The sequence below is a fragment of the Corvus moneduloides genome, chromosome Z (assembly GCF_009650955.1).
Source record: "Corvus moneduloides isolate bCorMon1 chromosome Z, bCorMon1.pri, whole genome shotgun sequence".
Taxonomy (NCBI): Eukaryota; Metazoa; Chordata; class Aves; order Passeriformes; family Corvidae; genus Corvus; species Corvus moneduloides.
The window spans coordinates 44,909,818-44,926,003 of record NC_045511.1 but is presented as its reverse complement, the minus strand read 5'-3'; the positions used below and the strand labels follow the sequence as shown (position 1 = coordinate 44,926,003).

Genomic DNA, 16,186 nt, shown 5'->3' with positions numbered 1-16,186 from the left:
CAGATTGCTCCAGCAGAATATGATTTCAACTTGTGATTGTGTCATAACATGTACAGAAGGGGGAGCAAAGCTTTATTTTGGAAGGATATGGCTTGGCAATTTCAGTAGTATCCTTCAGCACTGTTTCCCTTAGTGCATGACAGAAAGCTTCACACACTTTGCAGATGAAGGTAGTGGATAGCATTCCACATTACCCTGGTTCTTCAGCAGTTAATGCTCATAATCAGTAGCAATCAAACTTCCACGTTTTCCCTAAACACAGAGACAAGTCTGCATGGACAGTGAACAAATGAGCTTGAGCCCCAGTAGTCTAGACAGGACTGCAGATATCTCAGGACTATTTAATTCTGACTAGTAAATAAGCAGGGATTTTTGTTTTACAAAATTAGTCTGCTACAAAAGCCCTCTGAAACTCCTGAAACACAAACATGACTTTCCATGTAATCAAGTTCCGGGTCCCGTGAAAAATTGCTTAGCAAGCCCTTTTAAAAGATGTGTGTTTGAGTAAGTGGAAAGCCATCTTTGAGGAGCAAACGACTGTTTTTGAGGGGAAAATATGCCTTAGCTACGTGACCCTCAGGTAATGCAAGAGGCCAACATCTTTTCTGTCCTCTGCATCTCAAAGGGTAACCGCTTCTTCAGGACAGCACTTCTGTCACACAGACACAAACTGAGCCAACAGGTAAAAGAACAGGAAGCTGTCTTCCTGCTACCCAGATGACTTGAATACTCAGGCACCAGGGAATCTGACTGGAGAAAAAGACAGACAAACAGACAAGATTGCTACACATTGCCCTGAGAAATCAAAACAAAACAAAGCCACTGATCAGCTTGGCCCTCATGTCTTGCAGCTGTAGCTCTAGACACAGAATCCCTGCTGTATAAAAGCAGATGAAAACAACAAGGGAAGGAAAGAAACATTCAACATGGGGGGGCAGAGAAGAGGTGGGGGGTGGAGACCAAAGTCTATTTTTAAATCATTTGCGTATGTCCGTTGGTCCACTCAGTATTTTGTTTCTTTTTGTGAAGACAAGAGGACAGGCCACCATCCTGTCAGGGCTGCTGACAATACAAGTACCAGTCTCCATTCCTCTTCTCTCGAATATTTGTGCAGCATTTCACATAATTTTTGTTTTCACTAACCCTGACTTACATCCCTCTATTCTGAGAAACCTCTCTCCTTCCCTCTCCAGAAAGTTGTTTCGAAAGCTGTTTTTCCCCCAAACAGAAAGTTCACGTATTTTAAAATGTTTGTTCAACCCCTAAACTTTTTTAACCCCTAAACTTTTTTAACCCCTAAACTTGAAGGTACACACAGAGATTGTTCACCAGCCCTTGCCAACCTTCTGGACTTATCTACATAAAGATGACTTTTTTTCATGACAAGGCTTTTCAGTCTTTTCATAAATTGTCAGGTTCTTCAATAAATACAGTTTAAAAGCCCTCTAAATGGTACTAGTAAGTTAAAAGGATCCTGAGAACCTGTTTCTTTGACAGGAATACCCACATCTGCTTCTGATTTTACCATCAAATAAAACTGAGCACCAGCCATAACTCAAAATACAGGGCTGGACAGCCTGTTTAATTGAGAATTTAGCCCATTTGGTCACTACCATAAATTAATAGGGGAAAAGTACAAACAAAACAAAACAACTAGTGCTCTTGATAACTGAAGAAAATTCATGGGGCCACTACAAATACATAGTCTTTTACCATTTCAGTAACTGTTTTCTTGTCTACACTTCCTTCAGAGGAGTAGTAGATCAGTCAGTTTCAGTAATCCTTCCAGGTCTTAAATAAAACATTCTTTCCACATTAGCAAAAAGTTATTACCATCTGTATTTTGTTCAGTGACTGTTTAGTGTGTACAAATATCTGGCAGTCTAACCAATTTTTTTTGTGCCAATAAAAGTCCTTAGAATTAAAAAATGAAGTCTTGTGCAACAAAAGAGTTATCATAAAAAATCCTCCTCTAGAAATTCACTACTGTAATGGAAAACTAAATCCTATCAGAACAGTCACAAACCACCTAAATTCTAACTTCTGTGTTTTTAACATTAACATGGAGTTTGTAATACAAAATTAGGAGATGAGAAGTATCAAAGGCCAAAGACTTCTTCAGTCACTTGACAGCCACAGTGATGATGTTGTCAAAGGTTCTTCGTTACTGCCTCAATTACATCTTCTGCATGTAATCCATAAACATATGTTCTTGGCCTTGATTCCTGTCCTTCCTCTCTCTCTTGATTTTAAAGAAGATTCTGACCATACAGGATTGGATATTAATACATCTATCTAGATAGAAACAAGTAGAAATGGGTTACCCTCTCTCACTTTACAGACTAAGCCTCTGATAATAGGCTTGACAGCCCCAAGATCCTTGCCAAGAGAAGCCTGTTTTAAATGCTTAGGTTGGAACCTAGCCCTCAAAAGAACATTATCCAACATTCCCTTGTAGGAAATACACTACCTAAGGGCTACAAAGCAAATCTTATTTGTTACAGGTCAGGAAGAACCACCACTGCATCTCAGAAGCAAACCAGAAAGCCCTCCACTAGAGAGCCATTCAGCTCTGCTGCACCAGGAGAGCACTTACACTGAATTTCTTTTCACTTTAGGAATTACATAAAACATACACACCAGGGGATGAGTTCTGCATAGAATGAGATGATTATTTTTCTCAGAGGATCACTTATTCAATACAAAAGAAACAATTTCCATTTTATAATATTACAGAATTAACTACCTATAATGCAACATACTCACTATTAAACTTATAATAAAATGAGTAAATGTTAGTTATTACGAAAAACACTGCATAGATTTGATCCATATATTCATGAGAATATTAAAACAGTACATCCTAATTTATCATAGGTGGCTTCAGAAGCAGATCAGCATTTTATTCACGAAGGAAAATGGCAATGCTAAATCTCTTTGACAAGCTCAACTTTTGTTTCAAGATTTCTTTGTTTTTACCCTTCCTGCAGGTAAAAATGTCCAAATCTGACAGGAGATAAATATTCTATATAAAAAAAAAAACCAGTACTGTGACAAAACATAGCTTTTGGTGGAGCTGAGGCATCTTATCACTGAATCCAGAGCGCTCCTGGGGAACACGGTCATCTCACAAGAGTAATGCAGAGCTAGCGGGTGACAAATACAGTTCCTCTTCATCATGAAACTGTTGCCAGGTGAAGAATTATTTGCACCTGGTAGTTTAACACAATGCTTGTTCTTCAAAAACCACTGGCCTATGGAACCACACAATGCTTACTCTGTAGGAAGAACTAGAAAGCAACCAACCCACCTGTGAAAACTTTTACCAGTTCACCAGGCAGTCAGGTATGACTTTGGGATTGCCCACCACCCCAAAGGACAGAAAACATGCACAGAGGGAAGGGAACATAAGCTAATGACTTTGGGAAAATTATTATTTTATGTATGTTTTTTCTGGAAAAACCTAGAATATGTATGTAAAATATAGTATATAAACAGGAGCTTTTTCTTTACTCAGCATGCACGGTATTTTGGAGGAGATATCCCCTCATGCATCCAACCAAATAAAGAATGCCTGCTTCTTAAAGTTACATTGATACTAAGGAGTTTTATTTTACTGATTTTTGGTAACAATACAAATGTTGTTATTCCTCTGCACAAAAGACCTGGCTACACCTCCTGAGTTCCCTCTCTAAAACAGCAAAGGTCTGATTTCACCATGTTTTCTTTCGGTCACTATACACTGCTATTTTCACTGCTCCAATCAAACGAATCTTATCCTCTTTTTAGGCTTCATGAAATGAACTAAAAGATATTCCACAGTTAGAGGTTTTGGCTTACAGCCTTTCCCACTCTCTTCTGCACTGCTACACTGGCTCTAGAGAATGAACTGTTTCCTATCTAGAAGAAATTAACTAATTTTAAAGCTTCCCTTGGATATTCCCCTACCAAGACTCCACTATTAATTCAGAGAAAAGAGGTATCTATAGAAATAATCTGGATATTTAAAATATTTAAATAGTTCCTTCAGTAATTGGCAGGCATGACCCGAGTAAATCTCACAACTCTGTCAGACAACCCCACTATATGGATGAAAGCACACAGGTGAAAAAGCCAGGCATGATCATGGCCAGGACATGCAGGGACATGACATCTGAGGAAGGAGTGACAGATCTAGTAATGTTCAGATGGGGGAAAAGAAGGCTTAAGGTTGTCTTATCCATGCTTACATATTAATACTTAAAGAGGGGGAGAGTAAAGAAGATGTATACAGAATCTACTAATTGGTATCATGAGGCAAGAAGCACATATTTAAATACCAACATTCCACTTAACTAGAGGAAGAAACATTTTTGCTGCAAGAGTGATCAACCATTGAAACAGGTTTCCCAGAAAGTTTATGGGTTCTCCATCCCTGGATATATACAAACTTAACTTAGACACAGTCCTGAGCAACCAGGACAAAAGCCTAAACAACCCAAAATCACCACTGGCTTTGCAATGACAGGAGCTACTACATAGAATTTTGATTCACACAGCTGTGTTAGGACTGTTGGGTCCAGTGATCTGAAACTGTGTGGCTTGCAGTTTTGAGCTCTGAATTAGAAAGAACAGAATGCAGGAAACAACTAACATACATATCCTTCGTCTTCTGTCATCCTGAGGTCTCTAAACAGGGCATTAAAAAGCAAGGCATGTTATGTATACAGACATTTTCTGAGCTCTTGGTGCTATATAACCTTTAAACAAGTTTATAAAGACTTTGCAAAGTTGCTGGAGGCCCTTATATGCTGCTATGTTGTGTGCTATATTCAAAATATCATTTTGCTAATAGTTCTCAGTTTGATTTGAAAAATGAAAAAACTTAGTTTTCTTTGTCTGTGAGCAATTTCCATCATTAATATAGCAAAGATGTTATTTGATTTCTCGAGTATTGCTCTGGTCTTCTGCTAATAATAAAAATAGGGACTCAAAAATATTTTACTGAATATGTAACTGATTTTCAGACCAAGCATTCACATCACTATTGACTAGTACATCTGCCAAATATTTGTTTCTTTTGTGTTTGCTTTAAATATTTATTACTTTAAAAAAGCAGGGAAAAGGCGGAAAAGCTGAACTGAATAATTGATTCCAAAAGGCCAAACACAATTCATGACCTCGCCCATCTACTGCCAGCTGTCACTGCTCAATTATCATCTGAAGAAAATTTTTTTTTTTTTTTGTTCCAGGACAGCTAGAATTGAGCAACACTAACACAAAGTTATCACTGATAAGAGATGTCCCAGACCAACTGGGTGTGGCGGAGTGTTTACAGACTACTGCTTACATTCAAGGAGGCTTTTCATCTTTCTGGTTGAGGTTGCCAGTGAGACCTTGAACCAGAGGGAGTATCATAATTTTAACAAGAGCTTTTGTTTCAGATTGTGTTAATAGCATGGAGACGTAAGCAGGGTGCTGGTCCTACAAAGAACCTGTTGCTAAAAGCAATAATAAAAACAACAGTGCTTTTAATTTCTGCATTTAGAGAAGTCAGAAAATTCTGAGCATCAAAAACATGCTGTCTCACCTGCAAAATCTGACTCACAAATTCCAGTAACACGTGGAATTGGGGGACAAAGCATCACAGAACATGCAAAATAAACATACAGAAGTTTAATGCTGAGGCTTATGTCAGGAAATACTGCTAAATATAATGTATTTTGCTGTAAAGGCCTCTTGTAAGCCTACAAAATTGATTTAAAATAAACAACTTATTTTGTCCTGACTTCTTCAAAATTTTAATGCTGGGGATTTACTCCTTCTCTCAGAACAAATCACTCCAGCTTTTCTGTTTTGTCTTTGTGTCTCTGAAGCAAAGCACTTGCTAAAACTGATTTCTCTGTGAAGGTGCTAACTTTTAAGAACTGGGGATCAGAAGGTGCTTATTGTCAGACCCTTCCAGAAATGGCTCTGAGATGACAACAAAAAATGTTTTTCTCATGAAAATGAATCTCTGTTCCTGAAACATTTAGGATGATATTGTCCAGATACCATAGTGGTGAAAGATCTCATTCATTGTGTTGTTGATTCAGATGTTACATCTGTGAGATTTGTTTTATTTTTTGCAGCAGTATCTCAAGTTTCTCACCTTTCCTCTACCTCTGTACATTACACTGGGAAATGGCTAAAGGCTTTGTGGTACTGCGCTGTAAATAGAGAGTGTGTCTTCTAAGAAAGGTCTGTTTGGCAGATACGGAACACAGTGGATGCTGGCACTCATTTCTCTTCACATTCCCAAACTTCCACTCCTTACTTCGCACACAGATGGCTGAGAGATCACAGGTCAGGACGGCTGCTGTACACTGTGCAGTGCAGATCCTTCCAGGCAGGAACATTCATCTCAGTTCTCAGAGACAGAAGTTATGAAAATGCCAGATGTGCTCTGATCATATAACCTTGTAAGGCTTAGGATTAGACCAGCTTCCTGTAGCCCAGGGAAATGGGCTGAGATAGGTATATGATGGCAAGACAAAAAACAAGTACACAGTTTCCCTGCTTCTTTCCTTGCTGCTAGTACTCTATTCAGCAATGACAGACACAGAATACACTCCTTCGTTATGAAAGGAGTATGTTCTCCTAGGGCTGCTGCCTTCTTTTCATAAATTTATAGTTCACTGCCTTTGTCTTTTTATGCTTAGCACATGACAACAACTTGAGAACATCCGCAAGGCTAGAATATGTTAACAGTGGTAGAAAGGATCAAAATAAAAGGCTGTGTCATACAAATGAAAAGCATACTTCAGATGACTAATTTCCAAAACTTCAGGAAAATCCACACCATTGTAAAATATACTGGCCAACTGCCCAGTTACTTGGGATCTCTCTTATACAGTGTGAGGGTCTCTGCTTCTGAAAAGCCCCTGATGCGCATGTGGCATTTCCCATTCGAAGAAGGTGGGAAAGTGGGAGAATGTCACCTCATCATTATCTCATTGAATTATATCATACACAGCTTCACAAACAGGTACTCTTTATAGGTGGAAGTCATAGAGTGCCCTATGCAGTTATGCAAGGGATCAAACGATGTACCCATAAGCATCATTTCAGCCTTAAAACTTCATGAAGAACATCCAGAAAACAGAGACAGTCTTGGAAACTAACTGGAAACTAATAAAACCTGATGCACTTTTCACAAACTGCAAGAAATTAATGGAGACTGTGACTGTGATTAAATCTAACGTATCATTAAAATTCTTCCTTCTGCTGGCTAAAACCACAAACAGAACCATAGAATTGTTTAGGATGGAAAAGGCCTGTAAGATAATTGAGTCCAACCATAAATTTAACACTCTCAGGGTTACTTGGCAGCAACATCGCCAAGCCCATGACTAAATCATGTCCCAAAGTGCTACATCTACATGTCTTTTAAATACCTCCAGGGGTGGTGACTTAAATGCTTCCAGGGGCAGCCTGTTCCAAGGCTTAGTAACCCTTTCAGTTAGAAGAAATGTTTCCTAATATCCCATCATAACTTTCCATGGCACAACTTTAGACCATTTCCTTTCACCCTATCACTTGCTACTTGGGAGAAGAGACCAACATCCACCTTGCTTCTCAGGTCCAAAACAAAATACAGTCTAGCTTAGGTACAGTTTTCAACTGTTGTGGTCTCTGTTGTTGCAAAAACCTTCTAAAATGGATTAATCCTCATATTGGTTTGCCTAGCTCTTAGGTTCTTATATTTTTAAAAGTAAGTTCTACAGAACAGTTTGGAGGTGTGACGGCACAAGAAAAGCCAATCTTCTTTTACTAGCAGCTCTGAATACTGCTGATCAAACTCACAGCCATGCAACAAGTAGTAAACAATATGCTATAATAAGCATCTCAAAAATTGAAGACCAACAAGAGAACAGTAACTTCTGTTGGCTGATTTGTCATTCTCAAAGATAGCACATCGCATAAGCACAGTACTTGGCCAGAAGCTGTGCAAAAGCATAAACATAGGTAGTAACCTCAATGCCTTCATGCCTTCGCGGCCTAATCCATGTTTTAGTAAGCTATAAATTTTGCATGAAAGTAACCTAAACCATTCTCTCTGATTACAATTCCTTTTATAAGGCATTTTGGGTTGCTGCTACTTATGTCTAGTAGTAGCATGAACATATTGTTGGAGTATAGTCAAAAGTATAAACCCCATGGTTTGGGGTGGCGTGCAGTACAAAATGTTAAAGAGAACTAACAAGTGAGTTTTTTGAGTCATGAAAGACAATTCTTTAAAAGGCTATGAAGAACAGATCACTTACTGGTATTTTTTGCCTTTTTTTCATCAGAACTACTAAGTGTACTACTTCTAGGGGAACTGGAGAAAGAAGAATATAAAAAAAAATCAGTGAGATTAAGCAGGTGTTTAGTTCAGGGTATAGAGCCATACAGTGTTTCAAGGCACTTGCATCTTTCTACATAATCAATGAAGAGTGTGACACCGGAATAAAAGTCTCAACACACCTAATGCAGAACTGCCATATAGAGGCACTGCACATGGGGACAATCCTACCAGTGGTGTCTACTGGAATAGAGACTCCCAGGATGAGGCACTTCAGTCAGCACCTGAAGCCAGGCTGTCTCTCTTCAGTACCTCACACTGACAAACACATTTTACCACAATGAAGAGAAAAGGCAGAAGAATATCTAGCAGAATCCTTCAGTGCTTCTTATAATGCACATATTTAAGCATTCTTTTTTTAAAAAATGCACTTAAATTAAAGGGAAGATAAAAAGTGGCTAATCTGCTGAACACCAGACTTCCAAATTGTATGCTTCTGTTTAGATGAAAATGCAAGACACAATTTTGTAAGCACAAACAGTTCAATTTCCCAAGAACAGATTTTGAACCAAAGAAAATATTAATCATGATTAGGCAGCCCCAGATATGATGCTAAAAAGACAACTTTTTGCTTGTTCTGGCCAAAAAGTCAGAAAAAAAAATTACTTAATAACTTCTTAAGGCAGATACATTTCAGGCTTGGTCTAAGAACAATGAATAATGTGCAGATATGTATCTTGCCTCTGATCCTGCCTTATTAATCTTTTGAACAAATCCCATGCAAGGCTGCAGTATGCAGGACCAGTACTCTTCAAAAACACCACTCTTCACTGATTAAGACTGGCGATTTAGAGCTGACACTAGTGATGGCTGACAGGAATGCTACTTTCAGTTTGGAAATCCTTAACTACCAGCTCTGCAATTTCAAAGGTGACCACAGAGGTAAACCAGGTTGACTTCATTTTTTTCTTCCACTATATCTTTAACACAGACTCCCAAGGCCATATCAAAACTCAGAGAGGCCCAATGCTGTCAACCAGTCAGTTAGCTCTAGTTGACCCAAGCCACCATCAGATATTTAGAGCATGATGCCAAAGACAGCCTAGAATCTGCTACTCTCTCATTATTAGCTGCTGATTTTGCAGAGATCATAGGAATAAAAATCCACAAACACATTCTGGATAACTCGACAACATACATGACTCTGAATGTTCATGTTCTCAGTGAGAGGGCACTACTTTTTTTCAAATAAAAAAACTTTAACCAAATACATGGTAAGAAAAGATTTTCAGTTCTTTTGCGTCAATTAATCTTTAATTTTAATTTGAAAATGAGATCCTGAATCTGAAAATGCATTGAAAATAAAAGCTAATTTTCCTAGTGGGTAACAATGCTGCATCTTGTACTTTTGTGCTTTTGTCTTAAAGAAGAAACAAAGCCATACTATTTAAACAAGTATTAAATAAGCATTAGAACTGTTTTTCCTAAACTGATATGTGCTTACATTCTTTTGAGGGACATTTTTTAATATTTATTAATTATAACACAGAGCACAGAACTTGACATGCTGGTTGGACGTTCGTCATGTCCCCTCAAGGTCACTTTAGATACAATCACCAGATTTCAGAGACCAGATTCCCAGAAAATATGTCACCTTATTATGTAGGTGACAAACCTTCCACTTGCATATACCTATACCTATACTGACTTCAGTGGAGGGAAGATGAATTACAAAAACAAAAGAATTACCTTTTTAATGCAACTATTATTATTATAACACAGAAGAACTCCCAAAGGCTCCCTCAGCTACTGCTCTGCCAGACTTTTTATAACAATTGACTTGTCTAAGGCTGTCTGAGTACTATCTCTGACTTCTGCTCAATAGTAGTGCACACCTACATCTTCCACTTCAATTATGAAGAGAAATTGTTTCCATTTTACTTCCATGGAAAGACAGAAATAAGACAATCTTCTTCTTAAAAGATATAATTTTATTAAGATGCTGCCACTTGGAGTAGCTTAAATAATTTTTATTTTCATCTTTTTTTTTTCAGCTCACCAAAACCAATGCAGCTCCAAGATGTTTAAACTGTTCATCAATAAAGATAGCACACCAATGCTGGCATACATATAACTGTGACTCTCAGCTGCTAAGACAAGAACACACCATTAAACTTGCATCACTACGTGATGTCCCCTCAGTTCTATTTCAAAACCCATCTGGTAACAAATGCACACCCCTCCCACGAGGTGTAATGGGTGCTGTTAGCAGTGGTTATCTCTCAGGATCAGAAGCTCCAATACAGCTGCCTACAGGTCTCTCAACACTTTTCACCACTGAGGTCTTTTGGCTTTATAAGCATTCCTTAAGCATCAGGAGCAACACTTGCTCAAACCTGTTTGTATTTTCAATTCTGCTTTGGTTCTTTCTTGCTGTCACAACAGCTCTTCAGCCTTCCGTAATGCAACAAGCAATCTGCTTAACATAAGCTGCATGTAGTTTGTGCTGTCCCACCAACTTATGCTGTGAAAAACTGAAGCCAAAGAGTTTTGCATGAACGAGCTCAGTTTCTTCCCCTTTCTAAGACTGTTTGCATGTGCCTTGAAAGAAAGACTCGGAAAATGAGCACTTGCTAGCTCAAGCATGGCACGAAATCACAAACAGGATGGCATACCCAAACATCAAGAGCAGTTCAGCCTTTCTCACCAGGATGCTGTCTCTTGTGGTATATTCAGCATATTTCTGTGAATCTCATAGAATTTATCTTTAATCTGCTGGGCAGGAATGTCAAAGCGTGGTCCATGTGGCAAAAGTTAGTACGGACAGCTTTGACGAAACACAGAAAATCTGAAATAAACTTGTCTGTGAAGTACCTTTGGAGAGGATGCAAAATTGCAGTGCTAAGGAGAACTCTTATGTTTTTGAAGAAGATGGATGTTACATGGTTGTGCAACAGCTTCTCAAACTGAACAGGTCTGCTTTTAGGATGATGTTAAATGACCAGTTTTTCTGCCACACATTCTAAGACAGCAACTGCTATGTAAATCTGGCTCCTGTTCACTCATGTTCCCAGGTCAGACACTAACTGGCCTGATGACCTTGCAAATTCACTTATCTCTCTGCCTCCGTGGTTTCAGTGGAACTGTCGAAGATGTGAATTAATCACTTTTAGACCTACCAATGAAGAGTGCTGCACGATGATTAAAGTGCTGGGATTAGTCTAACAATGCGCTTTCCTTCATTTTCTGTTACGATAACACGTAACTGATACAATTCCAGAGACTTTGCAATGCTTTGCAAACACTTTTGAGTTTGGAAAAGAAGCAGAGAAATCTGGTCAGAAGCGGAAGGAACCCCAAATTACAGTGTAAAAGAAAAAAAAAATTGTAAAGAGACATTTTAGAAAAGTGAAATAAGAAATCATTATGGTTGTACCAAAAGACAGTTAAAAACATTAGGCAGCAGTCTAAGAGTCCAGAGGGAATAGCAGTTTTGTCATACTTAAAAAACGTTCTAGATTTATTCCAAAAGTAGTATTTTAAACTTAGAACAGTCATTTTCTGAAGAGTGTCTACAAAGGAGAGTTCCCTGAAGATGTTAATTTGTCTGACATGAAGAAATCATATTGAAGAAAACCACAGTACAGTATCTTTAACCAAGAGCCAGTGAGCAGACAGGAATTTAACCTTGTCATTCTATCTTAATTCTCCCTGTCACCATGTGAATATTTTTCTTCCCACATGCTTATAAGACCACAGTGAAAAATGACAGTCATGCTGTTGGAGCCACAAAGTTTAGCTAGGCTCAACAAACTAAATTGTAGGTTTCTGAAGGGATTTTTCGTTTATTCCACTTCAAAGATATCGTTAGTCAAGATTTTGTATCAAGAAAGCAGATGGTATGTCTTATGCTTATATTTTGTTTTTAATGGTTATTTTAAACTTGTATCATTAACTTTTTCACATAACACCCCTGGGATGGATCTATATTGAAACATGGATTCAGAGTGGAAGATCTAATACAGGGATGTGTCTTCCTAAAGCAGGTTTGGCATGTGCAGCTCTGAGCATATTAGACAGTGGACTTGCTTTCTCCTGCCAAATGCAAAGAGGAGAATAATCTTTGCCAATTTCACATGCCCAGCAGTGACGCACCTCTTGCAATCTCACTCCTCAGCTCCAAATGACAATGTGTGTGTTTCAAGACAAGTACACCCAATGCTCAGCTACAGGACACTACCAGAAATTAGATGTAAAAAAAACCCAAAAATGAGACTTGGTTTGGTGGTTGTTTCTGAACACCAAGGCCAAATGACAAAGAAGACCAGGGCCTAGCCTTGTAAAAAAAGCTTCCTGAGTAGACTGGCTGTCCATGAACCACCTACGGGGAAGTCACCCCAGGATGATCAAGTGCCAACACATGTCCAGGAGCTGCCTGGACCAAATTTCTGCCATGGGTTTGTATGGCAGAACTACAAGTGACTGTGTTACCGTGTCTGGAAATGTTCCTGGGGACATGCCCCTACTTATTGCTATAGCGTACACAGACTAAGGGGACCTTTGTAAGTAACCAGCAATTAAAACAGACACCTGGCAACAATGTGTATGTATGTCTGACAGCTAGCAGGCACTCAAGTCCTGCTACCATGAAACCAGGTAGGTGTTTCAGATGCCAGACTTCTGAAATTGAGACATGGGCTTCATGCCCCTTCAAAGAATGAATACACACATTTGTTTGCAAGGGCAGCAGAAAACATGGGAGTTGCAGGCGCAGACAGCACAGGAAGACAGTGAATAATTGCACTGACCATACTATTCTGCATCCCACATTACAGCATTCCACACCCCATCATGCAGCCCTATACCCCTTGTCACAGAACACCCTCGAACAACGCGGAGAACCCACACACTGCCCAGCACAGCACACCGTGCACCGAGCCATCGCACCCCAACACCCCACGCACTACTGCACCGCCGCGCCTTCCCTCGATGCCGAGACCTCGCCTTGCCACAGCGCACCCCGCACCTCACCGGTGCTGCACCTCACGGCACCACCGCTCGTTCCTCTCACTGCACCCCTCACCTCACCCGCCAGCGCACATCCCACCGCACCCCTGACCGCACATCCCACCGCACCCCTGACCGCACCGCCCCGCACCGCGGTGCCGCGCACCCCGCGCCCGGCGCAGCCCCCGCCCGCCGCCCCGTCTCACCGCCGCCTGCTGGAAGGCGCCCTTGGTGTAGGTGCCGCCGCCGCGGTAGGCGATGGCGGGGATCTCGCGTCCCAGCAGGGCGCACTTGTGCTGCTGCGGCCGCCGCCGCGAGATGTAGTCCACGCGTGGCACCACGTTGCTGCGCGAGGAGAAGGTGACGATGGCGACGCGCGTGGCCGCGGGCACCACGGGGAAGTCGGAGAGCAGCTTCTTGACGAAGCGCAGCTCACTGAGGAAGTTGGCCGGACCCACGCTCGACGACTCGTCCACCAGGAACACCAGCTCCAGCCGCCCGCTGCGCGCCCGCAGACGCCGCACCTGGCGCTTGAAGGCGCGCCCCAGCTTCTCCACTTTGCTCTCCGTCGTGTCGGGCAGCGGCGGCGCCTCCAGGGATGGCGAGGCGAAAGTTGGGGCGCGGAGGAGGGCGCCCGGCTGGCCGCCCGGCCGGCCCTGCGTCGCCGACGGCGACAGGAACAGCGACAGCGACAGCCCCCACCAGCAGCAGAGAGCCACCAGGGGCCACATGGCGCGGCGGCGGGCGCGGGGAGACGCTGGCAGCCGCGGAGGAGAGCGGCTGGTCGCCCCCTGACGCCCCACCTCCTCTCTCCTCTGAGGGGCGTCCGGCCTGCCTCTCTGTCTCCCTGCCGGCCTCCCCGCCGGCCCCCGCAGGTATCCGCGCCCTTTAATCCCCCGCGGCTGAGGCGCTGCCCCTCGCACGCCCCTCTCTCGGTTTTTCGCCCCTCGCCTTTCGGTAACGTCCCCCCCCCCGTCCCTCCCCGCCTCCCACCGCCCCGTCCCGCCCCGATGGGTCCCACACGGCTGGCGGGGGCCAGCCCGACAGAGGGGCGGGTGGCGGTCACTGGAAATACGCCGAGCAGAAGCGAAGGGGGGCGGAAAGGCAGGACCCCCCCCCCCCCCCCCCCCCCGAAAAGTGAGGAGAACCTTTTCCTCTCCCTCGCCGCGCGGGCTGGAGCTGCTGCTCGCGGGGACGGAGTGAGGGCTTGCACTGACACGTGCTGACTTAATCGTGGTTAATTTAGCCCTTTGTTTTGCGGGGAAGATGCGCCTGCGGCTGGGAGGTTTGAAGAGTCCATATGCTCTGGTCCCGGTCCTGGCTCTGTCACAGTCTCCCTCTCTTGTTCAAGGGTACCCTTCAGCCGTCTGAGGACTCGGTTTTCCAGCTTTCAAGATGTAGCAATACTTTATTGATGTACATCTCACAGAAATGACAGCAAGGTGTCCGGATATGCGGGGTGAGTGTCCACAAGGGTGTGTGAATAAAAGCACTGGCATATGTGCATCAACATGTGTATGCAAACATATATATGGATGTAGCAACAGTGACAATAAACTGCTTGTTATGAAAAACTCCTGGTAGCCAAGGGTGACATTATAAGCCATTTCACAGAAGAGGTCCTGTGCTGTCTTGCTGTCTGTGAATCACTTTGGGAGAGAGAAACACTTGCAAAGAGACCTCCCGCCAAATTCAGAACCCGCTACCGTTCAGCCAACCTCAGTACAAATTTAATTCTCCAGAATATGTTGAGGAAAGAACTTGGGTTTGTTTTAGCCACTGGTTTCAAACTAAACAGTTTTCTACTTAATCAGTGCCATTTCCAGGAGTCTCAGAAAAATTACCCAGGGACAAATTAGCCATGTAAACCTGTTGATTGCAGCTTTCAACCTTTTGTTGGTATTTTCCTTCCTTTACACATTTGCTACTCCTCCTCTCTGCTTGAGTTTGCTTTTGTTGACATACCACAGTTCGATGGCATACACAGGTACATTGGCTCATTTGCAAGTTAAGCCCCATGTTTACATTTGATTGAATTATTTATTCTTTATTCACTGAGGCTTTAGCTGATGGAAAATTGATGCAATACTGTCCTTTTGACTTTCCAGCAATACTCAAATTTCACTGCAAATGACAAGAGACTAAGTAACAGAATATATTATTTAATTAGGCAAATGATGCATTTGATATACAGATCCAACAAGTTTTTACATTTATGTAGTAGTCCGAGTGCTTCAGAAAAACCTGTTTCTTAGGTGTACTTCTGAAACTCAGTGCGTGAAGAGACGATAGAAATCAGACACTCTTACAGAAACATATGTGAAGAATAGGTCTGGTACCAAAGGATGTGCATGTGGTGGACCGATCAGTTTCTGTTCACGTTACAGTGAAATGAAAGATACAACATCATACTTGGGATACTATGGGAACTTTTTGTCTTGAAAGGGTAGCTGAAAGTTGCTACAACCACCGAAGTTCTCAGCAAGTTGATTTGCACCATTGGAAGATTAAAGAAATGATGCACTGTGGTCTGAGTCACACCACTAGTATACCTAGTCTTCCTATCTACATTGCACTGGGCTGTAGACTCTGTTGCACAAACCAGGATGAAAGGATGGAAAAGTATAGGCAAGAAGAGGCTGGTTCCTCAAGGTGCTCCTAACTGAAGTGGATCGTTGCAGTTATGATGTTCTGCTGTTACCCTCAAGTTTTCAGATCCTAAAAAGTACTTTTGTCTAGGATAGTTTGTTGAAAAGCTAACTGTCAGTTCCTTTGTTTCACCCATATTTACATAATCCCAGATTCATATTTATAAATGCCACACATTTTAGGAACTCCGAAGCAAAGGAAAAGATGTGTTGAAAACATTTTTAA

At 41.8% G+C, this 16,186-nt stretch overlaps 1 protein-coding gene across 2 annotated transcripts in view; it reads right to left on the bottom strand.

The window, feature by feature from the left end:
* The window catches only part of SVEP1 (sushi, von Willebrand factor type A, EGF and pentraxin domain containing 1), a 119,618-nt gene extending 105,483 nt beyond the window's left edge, over nucleotides 1-14,135 (bottom strand). For both annotated transcript variants that reach the window (XM_032095312.1, XM_032095313.1), the window contains exon 1: nucleotides 13,519-14,135. In XM_032095312.1, the coding sequence (XP_031951203.1) occupies nucleotides 13,519-14,043 (525 nt within the window). In that variant the 5' untranslated portion in view covers nucleotides 14,044-14,135. The remainder of the gene's footprint in view (nucleotides 1-13,518) is intronic.
* Between the last annotated feature and the right edge of the window lie 2,051 nt (nucleotides 14,136-16,186).